This window comes from Plecotus auritus (genome assembly GCF_963455305.1).
Source record: "Plecotus auritus genome assembly, chromosome: 9".
Taxonomy (NCBI): domain Eukaryota; kingdom Metazoa; phylum Chordata; class Mammalia; order Chiroptera; family Vespertilionidae; genus Plecotus; species Plecotus auritus.
In genome coordinates this window covers 35,766,629-35,790,899 of record NC_137783.1, presented here as the reverse complement: position 1 = coordinate 35,790,899, position 24,271 = coordinate 35,766,629, and the positions used below count along the sequence as shown (strand labels likewise).

General features: G+C 41.4%; 1 protein-coding gene across 7 annotated transcripts in view; it reads left to right on the top strand.

Annotated features, from left to right (window-relative positions):
* The first annotated feature begins 13,155 nt into the window (after positions 1–13,155).
* The window catches only part of FAM13C (family with sequence similarity 13 member C), a 131,868-nt gene continuing 120,752 nt past the window's right edge, over positions 13,156–24,271 (top strand). For 3 of the 7 annotated variants that reach the window (XM_080688596.1, XM_080688597.1, XM_080688598.1), the window contains exons 1-2: positions 13,557–13,736; positions 19,954–20,010. In XM_080688596.1, coding sequence (XP_080544722.1) covers positions 13,675–13,736; positions 19,954–20,010 — 119 coding nt within the window. In that variant the 5' untranslated portion in view covers positions 13,557–13,674. Of the gene's footprint in view, positions 13,280–13,347; positions 13,737–19,953; positions 20,011–24,271 lie in introns of those variants that run through there. The other 4 variants (XM_080688599.1, XM_080688601.1, XM_080688600.1 and 1 more) reach the window with 3 other exon arrangements.

The following is a 24,271-nucleotide window of genomic DNA, read 5'->3' as shown; positions in this document are numbered from 1 at the left end:
ATGTCAATATTTGACAAATGACTTGCAAGTTGCAACACACCTCACAGTTAATCATGTCATGTCAGGGTGTTGAAACAAGTGTTGAGGACTGTTGCTTGAATTAGTTAAATTAAGTAGCCAGACTTTTTGCTCCTAGAGAATATCAGAAATCTTGCCTCTCCTTTTTTTAATCCTCACCCAAGGATATTTTTTCCATTGCTTCTTTAGAGAGAGTGAAAAGGAGGGAGGGAGGGTGCGGGGGGGGGGGGGTGCGTCGGGGGGAGAGAAACATTAATATGAGAGAGACATTGGTTGCCTCTCACATGAGCCCCAGTTGAGGCCTGGATGGAACCTGCAACCCAGGTATGTTGCAGGAATCAAACCCATGACCCTTCCATGCAAGGGTTGACACTCTAACCATTGAATAACACTGGCCAGAGTTTGCCTCCCTCTTTTCTTAAGCTGTATCTTCTATATATATACACACTTGTATATAACATATAATTATATATGATATATAATATATGCACATACACATATAGGTAACCCAGAAGTATAGATTAATGCTCCATTGAAATGAAAAGTATTACTATCTTCTATTGTGATTCTAAGGATAAGGAAACCAACAATAATTATTCCTAGATGCATCAATGTAAATATCTGTGGCAGAGTAAAGAGGATCACAAATTTTTTTGATACCCCTCCAATTAAGAAGTGGGTCTATTATCCTGCCCTTGAATTGGAGCTGACTTGTATCTGTTTTGACCAATAAAGTATGGCAGAACTAATGTTATGCCACCTAAGCCAAACCTTAAGTGAACTGGAAGCTCCTGCCTTGGTCTCTTGGAAGTCAGCTGCCATGTAAGAAGATAGATTACCCTGAGATCACTATGCTGTGAGACGTTAAAGCCACGTGGAGAGGCCCTGAATGATGAGATGCCAGGTGGAGAGAGAGGTCAGGAGCATTGAGTTAATTGGCTATGTAACTGAAGATGTCATAGCTTGGAAGGTGGTCCTCTAGTCCCATCGACCCAGCTGCTGCCACATGGATCAGAGATGAACTTTTCCAGAATTCCTAACTTGCAAAATAAAATGGTTATTTTAAGTCATCAAGACAGTAAGTGCCCTAACCGGTTTGGCTCAGTGGATAGAGCGCCTGAGGACTCAAGGGTCCCAGGTTCGATTCCGGTCAAGGGCATGTACCTTGGTTGCGGGCACATCCCCAGTAGGGGGTGTACAGGAGGTAGCTGATTGATGTTTCTCTCTCATCAATGTTTCTAACTCTCTCTCCCTCTCCCTTCCTCTCTGTAAAAAATCAATAAAACATATATATATAAAAAGAAAGAAAATTGTATACTTGATTCAATTAAATAAAATAAAAAAGAGACAATAAGTAACAAGAATAATGTCCATGGGTAGAGAATTTTAAAGAGATGCAGAATATCATGTTGTCAGCAAAGACATTTATGTAAGGTGATTACCAGTTGAAATGCAGACCGATTTGCATGGGCCAAAGCCCTGACAGCATGTGTAAAGTGAATGCTATCAAGATTTAAAAACAGAGAAGTAGTAAATGAAAGCACAGGAGGAAGAACAAACACTTAAAATAATCTTTGAAGGTATAAGAGGAATTATGGGGAGAAAAATACCCTTTACTCTTCATAGAACAAAAGAGGCTTTCCTGAATGGGCCCAGGTATCTTGGCCGCTTCCTGCTTATGTGTGAGGCTGTTCTTCTTCAACTGGATGACTCATTTAATTGCAATTTGTGTTTGACTAGACCTTCTGTACCTTTGCTGGCAGGAGAAGGTGCTGAATAGGATAGAAATGTCACTCCCACCTTTAATTGATTTGTGCCTTTATACTGTTACCTCTTAACCCTGGGTTCCTCAATTTGCTACCTCTCTCCCTAGCCCCACCCCAAATATTTGCCCAAACCTTTTTTCTCATTTCTTCTCTTCCCACTGCTAAAGTAAAATAATTTCAAGTAGTCTAAGTTTTACTATATTAAATAATTCTATATAATAAAAGCCTAATATGCTAAGTGTTCAGTCGTCCAGTCAGCTGTTCAACCAATCAAAACGTAATATGCTAATGATATGCTAAGGCCACTCAACCACTCGCAATGATGTGCACTGACCACCAGGGGTCAGACAGTCGACAGGTCAACCAGTAATTATGATGTGCACTGACCACCATGGGGCAGATGCTCCAACCAGTAGGTTAGCTTGCTGCTGAGGTCTGGCCGATTGGGACTGAGTGAGATGGGGTGGACATGCCCTGGAGTCCTCCCATGGTCCCTCTCCACCAGGGGGCAGACATAGCGAGCCAAATGGTAAGGAGCAGCAAGCAGGCCAGCAATAAGGAGTGAGGCGTCCCAAACTGCAAGAGGGTGCAGGCTGGGCTGAAGGACCCCACCCCCAGTGCATGAATTTTGTGCACCAGGCCTTTAGTTAATTAATACACTTCCCTGATCATATAAGCAAACTAGAAGCCCAGCACGCAAAATCGCACAGCCCCACCCACCCCCTCCCCGAGCTGCTGCTGCTCGGGTTTGTTTTGCTGCACAGTGACTGCTGCGGCTGAGGGCCTAATGAGCTCATTTGTGCCTGGCTGGTCCCCATTCCTCTCTCCCCAGTGTTGAATGTCTGAGCCATTGGCTACTCTGAACCGTTTGGCTCTTTCCCTTAGTAACAGCTTTTACCTTCCGCCTCAATTCCTCTCCCAGCTCACACCCTTCCCCCTTGCACTGCTGTGCGACCCCGCCCCTCTCCCCATGGCGGGAGCACCTCTGCTCACCACCTGGGGACCCGCGCTGTGCTCCCCACCCCTGCCCGCCCGGCGCCCATCTCCTGTGCCCTCTTCGCTGCATGGCCCCTGGGGAGCGGGCACCGCAGGACTCCCCCGAGTCCCAGAGTCCTGCTCCACAGGGCCAGCGCAGCAGGACTCCCCTGATGCACCTCCTGGTCAAGTCCCTGTCGGTGCCCACGGGGACACAGTGTCAAGTCCCCACCCACCCACCTGCACCTCACAGTGCTCACAGCCCCGCCCACCTGAGTACGCCCCACCCATCCGCCCACAGGCCTTTTATGATATAAATAACTTGTGAATTGAATAAATGTATATATATTGTTTGCTTCAAGTTTTGAGAAGGACTGTATCCACAGAGCACCTATTCCACGAAATTAGATATCACAGCCAACATAATTTTTGTTAAAATATATATTATAAAAGGTCCAAAAAGTTGGATTTAATAGCATAAAATGTCAGATAAAAGAATATAGAATTTCATTGAATATATGCAAAGCTGGGACTTAGGTTTAATAAATCAATTGCTCTCCTGCTGAATGGCACAGATGTGGATCTTGAAACAGCAGTTGACTCCAACAATCTGAATCTCCAGTGTGCTATAGTTGCCAAAACCACTCACAGTGATCTTGGGTCACCTCCAAGAGTATATATAATTTAAAAAAAGGAGGTACAAATCCTGTTTCACTCTTCATTGAACAAACCACACCTGAAGCAATAGTGTGGCAGCAGCACTTTAAGAGGACTTATCACACTTTACCCAGTACTACACGATCAAGAAGGATGCTGAAAGGCCTCTAAGTCATGCCGTGTGACATCTAGTACAGGAATGGACTATTAGGCCACGAGACCAGAAGATGAGTTAGATTATTCTTTTTTTTAAAATATATTTTTTATTAATTTCAGAGAGGAAGAAAGAGGGAGAGAGAGATAGAAACATTAGTGGTGAGAGAGAATCATTGATTAGCTGCCTCCTGCACCCTCCCCACTGGGGATCAAGCCCGCAACCTGGGCATGTGCCCTTGACTGGAATCAAACCTGGGACCCTTTAGTCCACAGGTCAACGCTCTACCCACTGTGCCAAACCGGCTAGGGCAAGTTAGATAATTCTTAGGTGCATTCAGCCACTAGTGGAGTAAGAAGAGGCAGGGGAGAGCTCAAGTGGATTCTTTTTTTCCCCCAAGAATTAGTAGAGTCCAATAAACTAATCTGTGAGGTGTGAATTTCTGATCTTTGAAGGTTTTAATCGGCAGTTAGGGCTTCTCATGGCACAAGTTTAGGTATTAAAAGAGAATTAGACCAGATAACTCCTGACGTTCCTAAGAATCGCATCAAGATGTATTCGGTTATCTGAAAATTAATTCAAACTGTAATGTTGACAATGAAATGTGGGGTTTTTCCCCCAAGAAAATTTTTGTTTAAATAGGGTACTCTAGGTCAATAATTCTGCTTCCATGCCCCCATCCTGTGCTGATACGTGATTTTTGGACTGGAACACGCAGTGTTCCCCTGGTCAGGATGGTTCCTGGATTCTTTGTCCACCGGAGTCAAAGAATGAATGCACGGACTGAAGATGGTATAGCAAAGGTGGAGATTTACTGAAGAGCAAGTACAGACTCCCAACCTGGGAGGGGGAAAAAGAGTCCCGCTGACTTCCTGTTTCCATGGTTTATAAAGGCTGCAAGTCCCTGTGTCCTGATATCTCTTCTGATTGGTCAATATTCCCTTTTGAATTGGTTACTATAGTCACTCCTGAGGCCCTCCTCCCTCATTGTCCTCCTATTCCTTCTGGACATTTTGGCTACTCCCAGTTCCCTGGTCTTATGTAAATGTAACTGATGCTGCTCCCTTGTGTTATGGAAATATACCTTCTCCCAGCTCTCTTGTCTTATGGAAATGTAACTTCTCCTAGTCTGTAGCCATGAACCCCCAATTCTAAAAATTCCCTAAACCTGCCTACATTCCCCTAAAATTCCTATTTCAGTGCCATAGCAAACATTGCTAACCAGTTAATCCCAGTGCTCTTTCTGACTAGACTGGACCACACCTCAGAGATTATGTTATAGGCAGCCAGAACTATCAACCATGTTGGCATAACAGCATATTTGTTTGTTACCCTTGCAAAGCAAAGGAAGGCGTGTCTAATACAGATAAGCCTCATTACCTGAAGATAAGCTGTCTTGGAAAAAGCCCACCTAAAGTGAACCACTTAAAACAGGAGCTAGTGTTTTGAAATAAATAGAAAAAATAAGAGAGGAATAGAGCTTCACCTTGAAAAAATGGAATTAAATCTTCATTCATTTCATTCCACAAATATTTACTGAATATTTCAGCCCTGAGGATACAGGCCTCAAAGAGCACCCATTCTATTGGGAGAGGCAATTGAACACAAATAGACAAACAACTATTAAATATCAGGTAGTGACAGGTTCCACAAAGAAAATCAAGTAGAATAAAGTGATGGGAGCTGCTAATTTAGGTAGTGTAGGCAGGAAAGTTTTCCCAGAGGAAGCACATGTGAGCAGGCCTGGGGGTGGTGTTTCCAGCAAAGGGAAGACCAAGTGCTAGGGATGGATCAGGTTCACCTGTTGTAACAACAGTGTGGCTGGAGATAAGTTCAGAGTTGTCTCTAGGGCCAGAACACATAGGACCTGGTAGATAATGGTAAATAGTAAGGACATTATAAAAATGTTCTTTTTAAAAAAATGTTCTTAATTTATATTATGGATATATTTGTACTAGTGTGTTAATTCTTAGATATAATAAAGAATAAATCATGCTCATTGCAAGGGATATATGTATAATTTTTCTGAAAAAATTTTAGCTAAAAATGATAACTTTCATCTTACATTGGCTACTCACTGCAAAATTATAAAAAGGTAACATTTAAAAATTAGGGGCTTCAACCCTGGCTGGTGTACTCAGTGGTTAGAGTGTTGGCCCATGCATCAAAGGGTCTTGGGTTTGATTCCCCATCAAAGGCATGTGAAGGGGAATATAAGACAATTGGGGGCTAGCAATCTGAATCTGTGCCAGTAACCAGTATCCTAATGCACATTCTTGTTAGCCTATAATTAAGTCACTGCCCCTTCCTTAGGCAATAATCTGTTTTCATAAATACTCCCAGTTTACAAGGGCCATAAACCAAGAATTTAACAGCTTTGCCAGAGGGGAGGTCACTGGCACCACCCAGGCCAGGCCTTCGGGTGTAATCTCACTTTCCCCATCCCAACCCACAGAGGGACTGCAAAGCCCCCCCCAAAAAAGTCTGGAAGCCTGTTTTATATTTGGGGAGACAAAGAAACCAAGGGGTTAAATGGGAGAGACCCTCTGCATTTGGTACTCAGGCTTTGGAAACCAACTCCCCTGAGTCACCGTACTAGTACATCTGCAAATAAAGGGTTTTTCCTGAATCTTCTGAGTACCCATTGTGTGTTTTCTGGTCGCCTGGTAAATTCTGCAACACATGTACTGGGTTGCAGGTTGATTCCCAGCCCAGTCCGGGTGTGTGCATGAGGCAACCAATGGACGTGTCTTCCTCACATGGATCTTTCTCTTTCTTTCTCTCTCTCTCTCCCGCTCTCTCCCCTCTCTCTCTCCTCTCTCTCCCCTCTCTCTCTCTCTCTTTCTCTCTCTCTCTCTCTCCCTCTCCCCCTCCCTCCCTCCCTTCCCCTCCCCACCGCCCCATTCCCTCCCTTTTACTCTCCCTAAAAATTAATAGAAAAAATACCCTCAGGTGAGGATTAACAACAAATGAAATTAAGGGCTTCATAAATTTTTCCAATTTCCACTTTTAATCCTTTGATATTTAATTCATTCCCTTTATCAGTAGAAGTGACATATCACTATCCTTGTCAGTTTTTTATTCTTTGTTTGTTATCACCAAAACCTTACTTGTCACTGTTTTTTTTTTTTTTTTTTTTTTAAATATATTTTATTGATTTTTTACAGAGAGAAAGGGAGAGGTATAGAGAGTTAGAAACATCGATGGGAAAGAAACATCGATCAGCTGCCTCCTGCACACCTCCCACAGGGGATATGCCCGCAACCAAGGTACATGCCCTTGACCGGAATCGAACCCGGGACCTTTCTGTCCGCAGGCCGATGCTCTATCCACTGAGCAAAACCAGTCAGGGCTGTCACTGGTTTTGAATGTGATTCAAGCTGGTCTCCAGCATCACTCCCATTGACTTCATGAAATCCTGCATCTTTTACAAAAATTGAAATTTCACTCAATGTACATTGTATCTGCATTTTGTTGTCAGATGTTTCAAGGAGATTGTCAGACAAAAGTGGATTTGCTTTTAGGGAAGGATGCATGATTGGAGACCAATATCATAACCAGTCCTCCATCACAACTTAGCTTCCCTGGGCATCTTTGAGTCTTCAGGAGCTCAATATTGACCACTCCAATAATGAGGCCTCTATAGTTATGGAGTCAGGTATTGGAGCTAGTGAGGGAAAGGATTGGAGGGCAGAGTTGGGGATAGTTTTCTTTATGGAAAATTATATTTCTAGGCAAAAGTTCTCTCTTTCCACAGGGAAGCCTGCTCATTCTCAAGGGTCCTGACAGGAAGGTAAAAGTCACTGTGTCCAGGCCAGTAGAGCAGGCCTCTGTTGACTTCCTGGCATTGTAAAGATTCTGGCTCCTTGCCACAGCATCTTGTAGAAAGTGATTTCTCAGAATTGAATGTTCCTCCAGGGATGTGTGAGTATTTCAAATCAAAGAGTTGTAAAATGCGCACAAAGCCATTCTGGAGAGAGCTCATTTTATTTTAAGAACAGCCCATCTACATTAAGTAAAGTTTTTATTTTTATTGTTATTTATGTAAATACTAAACCATTATGGGAAATAGAAAGAAAATATTATCTGTAAGCGTATTAGCCAAGCACAGCAGTTTGTTCATCCTGTTTCCAACTTTATGTTTATGTCTTCTTATCTATCTACTAGAGGCCCAGTGCACAAAATTCATGCACTCAGAGGGGTCCCTCAGCCTGGCCTGTGTCCTCTCGCAGTCTGGGAGCCCTTGGGGAATGTCTAACTGGCGGCTTAGGCCCACTGCACATGGGCCTAAGCTGTCAGTCAGACATCCTTAGCGCTGCCACAGAGGCGGGAGAGGCTCCTGCCACCGCCGCTGTGCTTGCCAGCCGTGAGCCTGGCTTCTGGTTGAGCAGGCCTCCCCCTGTGAGAGCGCACTGACTATCAGGGGGCAGCTCCTGCATTGAGCGTCTTCCCCCTGGTGGTCAGTGCACATCATAGCAAGCAGTTGAGCTACATTAGCATATCATTAGCATATTATGCTTTGATTGGTTGAATGGATGACCAGTAGACCAGACACTTAGCATATTAGGCTTTTATTATATAGGATAGGATATAAAAGCCTAATATGCACATTGTCCCCTTGCAAGTTCAACTGGGAGACCAGGAGTTCGATCGCTCACTATGATGTGTTCTGACCACCAGGGGGTGGAACGAAGGAAGGCCCTGGCTCCAGCTGGCAGCCGGGGAAGGGAGGCCCTGGCTGGCAGCCAGAAGGCCCCAATTGGCCCTGATCGCCAGCCAGGCTTAGGGACCCTACCTGTGCAAGAATTTTGTGCACCGGACCTCTAGTTTATTGTTATAACAATGAAAGTGATGATAATAGCATTTACTGACCTTTTGTTGTTGTTTTCAGTCATGTCATTTACTCTTCATTAGAATCTATGACATAGGTTATTTTTCAAAAAATATTTTTATTGATTTCAGAGAGGAAGGGAGAGGAAGAGAGAGACAGAAACATCAATGATGAGAGGGAATCATTGACTGGTTGCCTCCTGCATGCCCCCTACTGGGGACCGAGCTACAACATGGGCATGTGCCCTTGGCAGGAATCAAACCCGTGACCCTTGAGTCCACAGGCCAACACTCTATACACTGAGCCAAACCAGCTAAGGCCATGACATAGGTTATTATTATCTCCACTTAACAGAAGAGAAAACTTGGACATGGAGTGGTTATCGGAATTCAAACTACTAGCAAGTGGTGGGTCTTAAACCCTGGCAACTCTATAAATTTCCTTCTTGACCACTATGTCATTGGCTTAGATTTTGCATAAGGCAATTCAATACATTAGAATAAAAAAGTTTTCAATTACAATAAAGAGGCTATTCTTATTAAATCTGAAATTTAGTTTGGTTTTAGGAGTACTGATAAAGTAAAACATAACATTTAACATGTAAGTGAATTAACCATATTTAAATCTATTGCTTTCATTTTCCCCTAATTCTACTTACAATTTCAAAATAGGGTTGTTGTAGTGTAACCCCCATTTTACAAAGGACGCCTCAAAAAAAGGTTGAATTATGGAGTCATTTATTAAAAGCCGGCGGCATACGAGGGAGCAAAAGCGCTCCAGACCTCGCAGCCCCGAACAACTTGCCACTTCTGGCTTATATGCAGAATATCACGAAAGTATTGATTACATCTTTGGGTCTGGAATGAGGACCCTGTTTCGCAAAAAAGCATTTTTACAGAAGAGCAACTTAGTTATCTAAAATATTTACGAATCACTGAATCAAGAGAAACCTATTATCTGGGACCACCTGGACAATTTAGAATAATTGTGCTGTCCAGATTCCGGGACCACTGAGTCAACCGAAATTCAGTTATCTGTAGCTACTGAGACAATTTAGGATCACTATCTGTCCTGGGTCCCAGAGGAATGTGCTTCGATGACCAGTGAGATTACAATCAATGGGATATTCAAACCGCCATCAAGGGAGTATTCAATCATACATAAGTTCAGAAAATCAAAATAACTTTTAAATGAGTACAGAACCCAAACAGCAAGGTTAAAATATTAAATAGCAATTTTTACCCAAGTATGGTTGTTACCATACTTCAGGGTTATATGTAATATATACAGATTATGTATTATATATTTGTACACATATATACATACAATGCACAATTACTCTAAAACAGTGGTTCTCAACCTTCCTAATGTCGCAACCCTTTAATATAGTTCCTCATGTTGTGGTGACCCCCAACCATAAAATTATTTTCGTTGCTACTTCATAACTGTAATTTTGCTACTGTTATGAATCGTAATGTAAATATCTGTGTTTTCCGATTGTCTTAGGCTCTACAGCAGCGGTTCTCAACCTGTGGGTCATGACCCACAGGTTGAGAACCCCTGCTCTAAAACATTACGATGACAGGACTGTGTCTGTCTTATTTATAGCTATTGACTAGTGACAAGCATATGGCATCATCTTTTCATTCATTTGTTCAATGAATAATTATACCAGTTAATCTGTTTTGCATTTTTTCTCTGATATACTTAGGAACTCTTTTCTCAAAATTCCCAGTTCAACATAATGTTAACATATTTAACAAAATGTTTAGTCTTCAATGAGTTTGAGAAATATTGATTAAAAAACAATGAAATACATTTCTTTGTTGCCTAATATGCAATGTGAATTTATAAGATACATCCTTTCAAAAACTTATTTCTGACCATGTAACTCTTTTTTCCTTTCCTTTTCTTGGATCATCTGGGAGACTAGAAATTTTTACTGGAGACATTTTGGGAAACACTGGCCTAGAACTTACTTCTTCCAGAACTCCAATATTGTTTTTTCTGATTCTCTTTTTGAACTCACCTTAAACTGCTGTTTAGTCATACAGGGTCTTTAAAATAGCCAGATGTTGTATGATTATTCATTCATCAGTTCTGTTCTGTTCCAAGTTGAATAGTTCAAATTATAAAAACAAAATAAAAGAAGGCCTTGGACACTATAAAAATAATGTCTAAACCTGATTTAATATGAAAACTAATAATGTTGGAAGAGATGATGGAGAAATAAAATTAAATGGTTATTTTTTTTTTTTTTAATATATTTTATTGATTTTTTACAGAGAGGAAGGGAGAGGGATAGAGAGCTAGAAACATCGATGAGAGAAACATCGATCAGCTGCCTCCTGCACACCTCCCACTGGGGATGTGCCCGCAACCAAGGTACATGCCCTTGACCGGAATCGAACCCGGGACCCTTCAGTCCGCAGGCCGACGCTCTATCCACTGAGCCAAACCGGTTTCGGCTAAATGGTTATTTTTTTGCATATTGCCAAATAACTGTTTTCCTGGGACATTTTTTTTAAAAAAAGGTAATGAGCTATATCAACAAATTATTTTCATTGAATATGAATACTACCTAAACTCTACTTTTGTTTTATACCAGCCATGAGCTGCTGAGAATTCTTATTTCTTTTCTTTGGGCCTTATTGAATACCGAATTTATTATTTTATTTTATTTTTTAATATATTGGTCTTGATTTCAGAGAGGACAGGAGAGGGAGAGAGAAACATGATGAGGGAGAATTATTGATCAGCTCCCTCCTGCATGCCCCCAACTTTGGATGGAGCCCACAACCCAGGCATGTGCCCTGACCGGGAATCAAACTGTGACCTCTTGGTTCATAGGCTGACACTAAACCACTTAGCAACACTGGCCGAGCTATTATTTTATTTTTTATTGATTAATGAGAGAGAGAGTGAGAGAGAGATTTGTTGTTCCACTTATTGATGCATTCATTGGCTTGTTTCTTGCATGTGCCCTGATTAGAGATCAAATCTGCAACCTTGGCATATGGGGACAACACTCTAACCAACTGAGCTCCCTGGCAGGCCAGGGCTGCATTGATTTCATGTAGTTCTTATTTCATGTTATATTCAAAGGGCCCACATTATTTTATATACTTGTCTAAGTCCTGTTTCAAAGTTAAAAGCCGTTTTCCATTCCAGATGGGCCACTGAAAATGCTTAAATGAGAAAAGTATGATCTTTCTCCGCATTAGGACAGTTGGAATCAGTACCATAGGCAATGAGTAAAAAGAATTTCTGAAAACTGGCTACCTTTGAATCTTTAAAGCCAAGAAGACTGAATATAGACTTACCTTTTATCAGCTTCAATAAAATAAAAAGAATCGACTTTGGTTATGGCTAAATAATGAATATACATACATTCTTGAACCTAGCTCATATGAGGCTGGCGGCTGTCTATAGTATTTTTAATCATTCAAGGGATGAAAGTTTCAAAACTTATTTAGTTAATAGCGTTCAGGTCTAAGACCATTTAGGTTTTTAGTCAGCTGCTTTTTAAAAGATTCCAAGAGAGAAAAGTAAAATTGCAAAAGACCTTAAATTAAACCTGCTTTTCTTTGAAAACTCAATTTTGATTTTTCAAAGTATAAGTTGAAACAGCTGAGAACACGACTCTCATACAAATGTAGGCACACATCAGAGATCTACTTATGTATTAATGAGAGAACCTGTAAGATGGTGATGCCCTTGGTTCCATGAGCATTTTGAGGATCTGAATTTTTACCAGTATTTAGAAAGAATGTTAGTATCAGATTGTTAGGTTAGATGCAAAATTGGTTAAAGGTGTACACGGCAATAAAACCATACCATCGAGGTTCTTTTCCTCCCTACGGATTGGACAAAAAGTGCAAGGTAACTCCACAGTGTTTGGGACCTAACCTACCATGAATAGCAAAGTCAAACACAAGTACATTTTCTCAGAGAATTAAGGGGTCCTTGGGGTGGGCCTCTGAAACAATGTCTCAGTGTGATACTGAAAATTCATGCTTTTGCTCTTATTACCAAGTTTGGGGTAATTTTCTAAGTCTCCGAAAGTAAAAATTTGATGGTATTTGTTGCTTTTGTTATAAATTAAAACTCATCTGCCTATACAGTTTGGACTAAAAACCATTTCAACTGCTCCTGGGAGTGGAGAGTTTAAAAAGTGGGGGAAGGGATCTTCCTAATTCAAAATAAGCGTCTTTCATAGATGACTGTTCATTCCCCATCAAGGTCAAGCTGGCAGGAGAAATGAACAAAGGAAAGAGGGCAGGACAAACATCCCCAGGGGGAAGCGAGTGGGAGCTCACAGCCTTCCTTTCATTAAACTGGGCTGCTTTTGTTTAAAGGGGATAGCTTTTGTGGATGCTATTTTTCATCTTTTGTAAAGGTGCTTGGGAGCGGAGCTCCGAGGGCTGCTCTGGGCGTGGGAAGCCCCACCTCTTGCACGGTCCCTCTCAGTCACCCGCTAATGCCTGGAATAAATTCTCCACTCGCCCTTCGTGGGCTCATTCGCAGCTCTGTCCTCCCGGGCTAGGTGCTTCCTCTCAAGGACTGAAATAACAGAATGCAGACAGATCGGGTGTGATGCGGAGAGCCCTCCTCCTTCTTTTTCCTGGGCAATACATATAAAACCACACACACACACACACACACACACACACACACACACACACACAATACTAGTACAACAAAAATAGCAGCCATCTCCCCTCCTCCTTCTCGTCCCCTCCCCCTTCTCGTTCCCTCCCGGCTTTTTCTGAACGATGGATGAATCTCCGCGAGCTTCCATCTCTAGAGGGGGTAGCTCTGTAACACAGATAAGAGCCGTCTGCAAGAAAGCAAGTCCCCCGCGGGTTTCGGCACTAGGTAGAAACAGTTGGGCTTTCCTATTGCCAGCTCCGGGGGTGGCTGGCACCGAGAGGCTTGGATTAAACGCGGCGCGGGACTGACGAGGTTGGGGTCGCGCTCTAACTCTCCAGGTGCTCCCTGCGGGGATCCCGGTGGCCCGGAGTCCCGCTCCAACGCGCACCCCGCCCCGCCCAGCGCTGTGCCCGCAGCCTCGGGGGCTGCCGGGCTTTGTGGTTCGCAGTGAGGCTGGGCCCCTGCTGGGGGTGTCGTTACGAGCATGTGCAGACAGCAGCCCAAGGTAGAGCTGGCGTGCCGGGCGAGCCCTGAGATTTGCCTTGCAATGCCATGTTTGTGTATGTGCTCTAACTCCCGGAGAGCGACCAGGGAGGCGGCTCCCCCTCTGGACTTGGCTGATGTTTTCTTGTTTCTGTTTCAGCCTTCAGGATAATTCCTTCAGCAGCTCCGCTGTAACAGAGTAAGTGATTCTTTCCTAAAACAAGACTTGCATGCCTTTCTCTGGAAGCAACTATCATGAACGTACCCTCTACTATCCCCAGCCACTCTTCGTATTAGATACGTTGTTTCCTATAATCTGAGGTTGGAAAGACCAGGAGACTTGCCGACTGATGGGGCCCAGAAATCTTATACAGGTTGAAATCAGCCTTTTAGCAGCTGCGGGAGAGATATTAAAACAAGCTGATGCTTGCTGGAGTTCAATGCACCAAGATATGTGTTCTTGGAGCTCAGATTTAAAAAAAAAATCTATTTGACATGTCATAAAGGAAGCTCTGTTGTATTTTGCCAACACTGGTGTCAGTTTTCATGGAATACACTGTATATATTTACAGCAAATAGAAGACGGATGTAAAATGACTTGAGTTAAATTCCAGCATGTGATAAACAGGCTAAACGTATCCTAACCTCTCTTGTCTACAGATTCTTAAGACACAGTAAACTTTTCTTGCAGGCCCTTTGTCATTTTTGTCTTCTGACCTCAAAGATCTGGCTATAGGAGGAAAGAGTCATTTTGTCCTATAGCTAGAGTGTTCATTGGGAGGGCAAAAACCATTTAAACATGGAATGAAGGAGTGTAATATTTTACTCAAGGCCAGCAGACACAATATTTTTTTATTAAATATTTATAGTTCATGATGTAAGTTTTTGTCATTTCTTCCTGAATATGTTTTCCTAATACTGTACATATATGTTAAGAATTGGGAACATATGCTAATACCACATGTAATTTGTTTGTAATTTACATATATACATATATGTAAGAATATTTATACTTTAACAATTTTATCTAGGCTAACTCATGATATTTACTTCTGGGACTTTTTGGTAGGAGTCACTGTCACAGCTTTTTAGGAAAAAGGGGTGTATAAGGTGTTATACTCAACTACAATAAGAAAATGCTGCAAGTTTAGTAGAGAAAGCCCAGTAACTTGGGAGCTGTTTGCTGAAGTTCCCTAACAGGCAAATAAATGTGGGAATAGATATTTTGTGAGTATCAAGTCTTACTACTGTAGTAACTTGGAGATGGAAGGTAAGATTCAACAGGACTTCCGAGGCCCTCTTATTTCCCTCATTCTTTTGTTTCTCTGGAATTGTTACTCTCTTAGTGTTGTGCTTTGGGCTCACTTAAGTGGAGTTATTTTTAAAAACACCCCCCCCCCCCAGGGTTGGCTTTATTTAGAAGATGCAATATAATGTACTCATTGTGACTTATAACTTGTTAATGAGAGTGCTTGGTAATCATGTGCAACTTTGCACTTTCTAAAAGCCTGGAAGTGGGGGAAGATGCCTGCCAAAGTCTGCTGGCCCGTGATGAGGTGCGGACTCCCTGGTTCAGGTGCACAGGTACTGCTCTCCTCCCTCTGCTGTTTACAAGCACCAGGTGTTTTCGGGGCCTGATTCTCCTAAGCCCTGTGTGGCCACATCCCCAGAGTCAGCCACAGGCCTAACAGCTCCAAAATGGAGACACTTAGTTCCGAATGTCACATGGACAATTTTTTTGTGAGTGTGTGTGTGTGTGTAAAGGTTTTATAGTTAAATGCTGGGGAAAGTCTGGTACCTTGTCTTTGGCCACTCCCCAAGGAATTCTGATTGCATAAGATTCTGTTGTTGTTTTCAGAAAAGAAATAGTGGTTTATTTTTAAAAAGCACTGAGTGACAATTAGAATGCCATCTGGCTGATCTAAAAATCTAAGGAGCATATTTAAAACATACCAAAAGCTTCATAGGTGCAACACAGCATGGACTAGGGTCGTTTAAAACTAGTGGTTGTTTAATATAATGTTTTCTCCTTCCCTCAGTAGTACAAACCACTTTCCTTGGTTCTTTGGGCAAGACCCCAAAGCCAGCAGGGCCAGGATGCACAGTCCTGAGACATAGACATAGCAGGTGCCCAGTAAATGTTGGGGTATGGTCTTGGCATCCATAGAGGAGGTGCTTGCCTTTCTTATATGTTGTTTTGGATACAAGACAAATTCCTCTTCCTCCTGTCCCCACCTCACTCCTACTTCTTCCTACCCACACTCATTTATTTTCTTTAGTGCCTGAAATTCCACCTATAGATGGTTTCTTTTGGTTTAAGGCCTCAGGCCTCAGGTGATGACACTTATTAAAATGGAAATTAAGAAGTCTGTGCCCCTGGGAGGTAGTTTCAAGTTGTCATTATTACTTGAATATAAATTATGTTATCAGATAGTCTAACCTGCTAGGGTTCTGCTTGGCCAGTTGGCGATGGGGTGGGGTATAAGAGTCAAAGGAAGGGGAATAGGGAGGGACTCAAAGACAGATTTTATTCTCAGTTTTGCCCAGGCCTGGCTTTGTCTCTGCAGCTGTGGACCAAGTCACTTTCTTCTTCTACCCAATCTTCCAAGATCAGATGGCCTTGGCCTCCCTTGGTGTCTGCAGTGCTCTCTCATCTGTTATTTTCCATGGTCATTTCCTAGGTAGTCCTGGCGGACCTGCTATTTGAAATGAAGCCTGGCCAGCAATGAATTCTGGTTTAGTTATCAATGAATTAGTTATCATCTGAAACAGTGCTTTTCTAAACCAACTAATCATCCATATCAACTGTGGAAGGGGGTTGGGGCTTGTGAAAAATCCAACTTCCCAGGATTTATCTCAAAGTGGAAACCTAGAATGAGTGATTGTGTTGGAGTCAGCTCAGAGATGGTCTGGGGTTGTAAACCATTAGGTCTTTGTTAAACTTTTTAGAAGCATACTAGTTAGGGAGAGGGAAGGGCAATCTGGTTTTAAAATACACATTCCTGGGCCCCACCCTCAGTTGATCTGAGGGTGGTGTGGGATTGGGGTGGCGGTGAGACCAGAGCCTGCTCTTTCAACCAGGCACTCCAGGTGGTGCTAATGCAAGTTGTGCTGGGGAAACACTGAGAAATCCCACAGGATTTCAGGCTGTATCTCTGCAACTTTGCCTTCAGGTACACGGTACTTCAAGGTGAGTGACAGTCCCCTTCTTGGCATGACTAGACTACATTTTATCTAATAACCAACTTGAGGCCTCTTTTCTTACTTACCACAAGTCAAACAAGAGAACCTTTTAGGGGCACTTCTTTCACCACCATTATTCTAAGTAACAAGTTGTTCTCCCTCTCTTGTGAGTCTCTGGGAATGTAGACTGAAGAGAGGATTGGGTGGGCCCAGAGGGGTGGAGCAGTCACTACTGTCCACACTGGAACCCTGGGCAATTCCTTAGCCTCTTGTGTGAAGTTAATTTTTTATTGCACAGCATTGTCAGGCTTCATTGAGGGAAATGTAAAAGGGAAAGTGAGCTGCGAAGAACCATATGCTTTTTCTTGTTTGAGGTTGATAAAGGGGTAAAAGTCTGAACAGAGAAAAAGGTAACAACCCTGGGCATTTCACACAGAAATAGTGGAAAGGACAAATTATCCACGTATTGTCTAGGCAACCACAAATCAAGAACTCTGGGACTTAAAATCTAGTTGATGTCTCAAAGGAAGTCATTTAATAGAAGTGTTGCTCACTTTTATTTATTTATTTTTTTTTTACTACAAACAACAGTAGGAAAAACATTTTATATTGCAATCCAGCACCACATATATACAAGATTTATTTAAACAAGTTTCGTGAAAAAACACTTAACTCTTACTATAGTGACATTTTCTATTCTGTTTCTCTAACAATAACGGCAAACTGCTGGTAGCTGCTATGTAATTTTAAGACCCCCTAATTCACAACTTACACTTTTAAAAACATACAAGAAGATACCTAGTTGTGAATATTGAAGAAGGAGATCATTAAAGAGATTGATCTTTAAATTCCTGTATTGGGCTCTAATGTAAAAGAGAGTGCCAGGCCCAAGACCAGTTAGGCACTTGGTCAGAATTGACTTTCTTCCGGGAGTGGGGATATCTGGATATGAGTTCCCACCATAGAACCCAGTTTTATAATTGGGTTAGTATTGTACATTGCAGTGGCTGCTGGGTAAGGAATCAGTAGAACAATCAGAAGGGAGATATTAAGTAGAACTTGACAGTCTTCATCAAAGCAAATGAAAACCCAACTGAACTACAAGAGTTTGTGTATGTGTGCCATATAAGCCAGTAGGGAGATCTGTTGCATTGCTGTGAGCAAGGAATTGTGTTTGAAGTGGTTCAGTAGGCCTTAGAATGGGATCAGCTAATTAGGTCTGGCCTCATACCTCAGAAAGCATCTGCAACTTTGTATGTGCTGGTGCTCAATTTCCATTTTTAACTAATTGTACTTTGAAAAGAAAGGTTAACACATCTAATGGGGGGGAGGGGGGAAATAAGTTCTTGCCAAATTCCCAAACAATAGATATTGTTGAGCTCTAGGGTTGAACCTCTGTTTGAACCCTAATTCTTTGGAAGCAACAATTCTAGATTTCTGTTCTTCATTGATTTTTCTACTTAGCTAGATAATTTTAATTGGGAAACATTTTTATTTGCATTACAGAGCTTAGATGATGAGAAGAACACGGCAATACTTAGGAATTTAACTGTTGTTTTCTATGAGATGGACAGAGTGGGTTATTGACAGTCAAAAATAAGAGAAAGCAGGGACATTTAGTTCATTTAATTAAGAAGAGCATTTTGTTAAATCAACTGACTTTTTTTAACTGCCAGTAGGAGCAAAATATATCAGCAGGTAGAGAGGGTAGAGTCTGTAGGTGGCCTTTGTTTAATTCTGTACAAAACCATAATTTAAAAGGGATAATAAGGAAAGAGGATGACACTTCAGCAATTTGTCCTAAGGGTAAAATTATAAACCATTGGTGGTAAAAAATCTTTAAAAATTTTAAATGATTTTATATAATATAAATACCATATTATGGTTATATTTATGTATGTAGGTATATTTTTGCCTACTCATTACATAATGAATCTCTCAAGCAGGGCCCAGGTCTTTTTTCAACTTTGTGTCCTTTAGAAGTAGTGCTATTCAAAGTGTGGGTTCCAAATTGTTTGTAACTTGTTGTAACTTGTCTGACACAAGAACAGTAGGGAGATAAGCATTTAATAATGTTTATAGGAATTTGACATTCCTGTGACATTTTTACAAAAGTTTCTATCCACAATGGATTGGAAGTAGAAAAAAAAAAGGTCAGTCCTGAATTCTAAAGAGTTTGAGAAGCACAGGTCCAATGCCTAATGTAGTACCTGGACGTCAATAAATGCTCAACACATGCTTGCTAAGTTATTTCAGGGATCAGAGTAGCTGAGGGGCCAATGTCACTGACTGGATTCAAGCACTCATTGAGAGTCTACTCTGGGGTAGCACTGTCAGCACTGTGGCAGCCTATCTAGAAAGAGAAATTATGGTTATTTCTTCTCCTAGAATTAAAGAGATCTCGGAGGTACAAAAGAACTACACAGCAGTATGAGGCAAGATATAGGTGGTTACCAAAACCTCATAATGAAGAGTAAACATTTACGTATTAAGGTTAAAGTAGGAACGTGGCATGTGAATGCACTTGGCTGGGAAGGTTCAGAGTTCGTGAGACTTGACTTGGGCAGTGAAGGATGAGTAGGAGTTGACGATGGAAAAAGCATTTCAGGCTGGTGTGTGATGGAGTTGAGGTGGCGGGGGCGGGGGGGGGGTGGGAATGGCTGAGAACAGGAACAAAGCCTCCCTCCTACACTAGTGACAGAGAATGGGTCTACTCCATATTTTCTTGGGCAGTGTGGAACACTGTAGGTTTTTCAATATGGAATAGCCAGTACTTTTCCACAAGGTTATTACAGAAGTTTTATAAAAAGGAAGGGATTGTAGATGTGTTTTGGGACTGTCTTAGTCAGAGGAAAAGCAAAAAGGCATGTAGTGAGTCTCTTTCGAGCCATCAGTCTTAATGTCAGGTGTCCTCTCAAGAGCTGTGAACTCTTAAGTCCTTGCTAAGATCTTGTTAGCTTAGGTGAAGCAGAACAGTGGAGGGAGAAAAAAAAAAAAAGAGCTTCCCTCTGGTTCTGAGCTTTTCAACTCACATGAAATGACATAATTAATATCATTCCCTGGTAGACATGTTGGGAATCTGAGCTGTTTGGGAGAGAGTGCTGAGGATTATTCTATTTTTTAGTTTACCGTGCTAATCTTAAGATATTAGCTTCTACTGCAGCTAATATTGCTATTTTTGCTTCTACTGCAGCAGACAGTTGGATCTGATGTGGTTTTGTTTCTTCTCCCAGGTGTGAGGAAGACACAGTCTCTCTACATGAAGACCAGACTGATTGCTCTAGTCTCAGGTATGACCCACCATTGCTTAGTTCTTAATTAGGAAGGACAGAAACCATCTGGGTCTGGTGTCTGTAGTCTCTTCTTTGAATTCTAATAATTTGTTTTTGTGTCTTCCTTCTTCTAATAGATTATTAGCTTTTGAAGGAAGTTTTATCCTATCCACTTTTGAATACCCTCCCTTAGTATCCAAGACAGTGCCTTATATATGGGGAATACTCAATCACTGACTGTGGAATTCAACATTGATTCACTCATCTCAATGTTCCCATCATAATCCCTAAGTAGATTTATTCACGAAAGGTTCATTGGGTATCTGAGTTACAGTGTTGGTTATCAAGGTGTTCATGGTCTAATGGCAAAACCATGAAAGTGGTTCAAGCACTTTCACGTACATTTTATTATGTAATCTGAACAGCTGAAAGGAAGCTGATATTTTCCTTCTCATACTGTAGATGGAGAAACTGAGGCTCAGAGGGATAAAGCTCATCCAAGATAGCATAGTCACTATGAGGCAGAATTTGGACTTAGTCTTTCTGACTGTGAAGTCCACTTGGATAACATACATTTGTTGAAGGCCTGTTTTGTGTTCCAGAAACCATTCAAGATATGGGATAGAGAAAGGCAAATCAATCCCTGCTCCAGTCCATTGGAGGAGATAGGCAAGAATATAGAGATGCCTCTTTAAGTCCTATTTTAACAGAGGTAAATAGGATTCACTTAGAAAGACCAAGAAGCCCAGCGAGGTTTCTGGGATTCCTGAAGAAAATTATAAATGGCACATGATTTTTTTTTTTTTTTTTTTGTGGGATATAAAGCCAAGAAAAAGATGATGCCATCAAGCAGGGGGAGCAAGTTACCAGAAAACCAACAGTCTAGAGAAAATTGTTCAAGTTAAAGGAACAACAAACACTTCAGGATGGCAGGAATTGTTAGAGCTGGGTGGGGAGTGAGGAGGCCAGGAGTGATAAGAAATGAAGCTCCAGATATAAACAAAGGCCCAATTTCAAAGGGTTTGTGTACCTTGCTAAGGGGTTTGGAATTTATCCTGAAGGTATGGGAAGACAAAGAAGAGGCCTCAGTTTTTTCTTTGCAAATGATCACTTATAAATCTTGTAACAATAGCTCCCATTTATTGGATTGTGGCCTTGAGCCAGCTTTTATGGTAGGCATTTTACAGAGACTGTATTATCTCTGTAAGATAGAGGGACATCCTTCTTATGGATGAGGGTCAGGGAAGTGAAGTGGGGTGGCACAGGCTTCAACTAATAAGTGGAGGGGGCGCGGAGATCCTTAAGACTCATGTTCTTTTTAGAACATCATGATTATTCTAAGTTATGAGTGATCCCATTAAGTGTTGTAGTGTACCCCCATCTTACAAAGGACGCCTTAAGAAGTTGAATTATGGAGTCATTTATTAAAGGCCGGCGGCATAGGAGGGGCTAAAGTGCTCCAGAACTCGCAGCCCCTAACAGCTTGCCACATCTGGCTTATATTGGCAGAATATCACAAAGGTATCGATTACATCTTTGGGTCTGGAATGAGCAACCTGGTTCAGTTACAGAAGCGAAATTGAGCAAGTTAGTTATCTAAAGTATCTACGAATCACTGAATCAACAGAAACACATGATCTGGGACCACCGGGGCAATTTAGAATAATTGTGCTGTCCAGATTCCGGGACCACTGAGTCAACCGAAACTCGTTATCTGTAGCTACTGAGACAATTTAGGATAATTGAGCTGTCCTGGTTCCCAGAAGAATGTGCTTCGATGACTAGTGAGGACTAGTGAGATCACAATCAATGGGATAGTCAAACCACCATCAATGGATTGGAAGAGCATACATAAGTTCAGAAAATCAAAATAACTTTATATTGTTTTAGCAAACAAATAAGTACAGAACCCGAACAGCAGTTTCTACCTGAGATGATTGCTACCATACTTCATAAGTGGTGGCATAAATTACATAACCTGTACTTTCCTGGTGTTTTTTTTTTTTTTTGGATTGTGAGGAACCAGTAATAGGTTAGAAATATATTTTTAGCCCTGGCCAGTGTTTCTCAATGGTTAGAGCATTGGCCCAAGAACCAAAGGATAGCAGGTTCCATTCCCGGTCAAGGGCACATACCTGGGTTGCAGGTTTGATCCCAGTAGGGGTGCGTGTAGGAGGCAACCAATCGCTATGTCTCTCTCACATCAATGTTTCTCTCACCTCCTCTTTTCCCCCCTTCCTTCCTCCCTTCCACTCTCTCTAAAAATTAGTGGGAAAAAAAAATATCCTGGGCTGTGAGGATTAACACAACAAAAAAAAAACAAAAAAAAAATATATTTCTAAAGATGACTTTTGTATTTAGGCTTTATATTTGTGTAAGGAAAGAAAAATGCTCTTTGCTCCCTTCACCCACCTTTCTTGATTTTCAAGTCAAGGGGGAAAATGAGATTAATAAATTTTGGGCACCTTGAAGATATGATATAAAAACAAAGTTCTGGTATTATTTTAGGAAGGAATCTATTAAAAGAGTCAATTTAGATCTGAAAAGTCATTTTTTTTTTCTTATTCTTGAGTGTTCCAGAATCCTCCTTGAATGAAGAATGTTAAAGTTACCATAAAGGCAGCTGTCCTTCGTTTTGTTTCTCATCTAGGAGTGTAGAGTGTGGGGATGATGATTATTTGTTTCTAGTGAGATGTCGGGGAGAAACATGTTTCACTTCTTCCCTTCTAGGCTCTTTGGCTGGTCTAATAATTAAGTTGACATGACATTAACAGGAGAAAAAAAATGAATTTTGTATTTATGGGAATCCCAAAGATATGAGATTGTTTGGCAGTTAGGTAATTGAAGCTTATATACTAAGCTCAGCTAAAGAGAATAGGATAGGTTTCAGGGGCCTCAAAGGGGAGGAAGACGATTCTCAGGAAGATGAGAAGAGCAGATCTTTAGTAAACAGATATGTGCTAGGCCAGTGGTTGGCAAACTCATTATTCAACAGAGCGGCAAACAGCGGCTCGCAAGCCGCATGTGGCTCATGAACCGCGGTTTGCCGACCACTGTGCTAGGCCATGCAGATAAGTCTTTCTGATAGAAAAAGTTATCTTTGGTATTAGCTCACTCCTGGTACAGTCCCTCGATATAAATTCTTGTAGGCAGTTAAGGGGAAGGTAAAAAGCTCTTTGGAGTCTGTTGGGCCTTGATTATCTTCAGTTTGAAATAATCCACATGCCAAAGTGGCATATAGGGTCACGTATTTGCCCCGTCTCAGAGAAAAATGCATTTCAAGTGAACTAGTGTAGTTCCAAATCATGTTTCAATACTGGTTTCCAAACGCATTAGTGACATAAAAATTTTGTTTTAGTTATAAATGATTTAAAGGGAAAATATTAACTAGTCTCACTGGCATTGATTTTTTTTTTTCCAGCTACAGTCAAACCTGGGATCTTGAATGTCTCCAATCTCAAACAATTTGGTTCTCCACAAAGTTGTTCATGGAAAAAATGTCTCAATTGTTGAACAAGCTTTGGTTTTCCAACTTACAACCCTTTCATGCTGATATATCAGCATGACAAAAAGCATCTCTCAGGCCACAAACAAAAGAGAGAATGCACCAGTATGAGTCAGTGTACTGCTAACATCTCAGGAAATTGTGCTGTGAATATTTTTGTTTCTTTGCTTTTGTTGCTTGTGAAATGGACGATTAGCACAATTTTAAAACATAAAGAGGCCATCAAGAGTGCTAATGTTGTGAAAGAAACAATCACAAGCAATTGAAGGAGTAGGTAAACTGTTTTTGATTCAGATAAATGAAAAGCAGTTAGCCAGTGACAGCAAAGAGGCCATATAATGACTCTCTGAAAGACACCCCTGGAATGAGTGCTGAAAGTGATTCCTAGGCTAATAGGGACTGGTTTGATAAATTTAAGAAAACAAGTGTTTGTTGATAGATTAAACAGTATATAAGAAAGGTTAAAATGGAATCATTTGGGGGTCTGGAATGAATTAATTCAATTTACATAATTTCTAATGGGAAAAAAATGATTTGTTTTTTGAACAAATCACTTCTCTTTTTTATTTTTTTATTGTTTAAAGTATTACATATAGTAGTACATATATCTCCTTTTTTTCCCCATTGACCTTCCCCCAGCCTTCCCAACCCCCTATCGCATGCCCTCATCCCACTCCCTGCCCCCAGTGTCTTGTGTCCATTGGCTGTGCTTATATGCATGCATACAAGTCCTTTGGTTGATCTATTTCCCTCCCTCCCCAACACTCCCCAGCC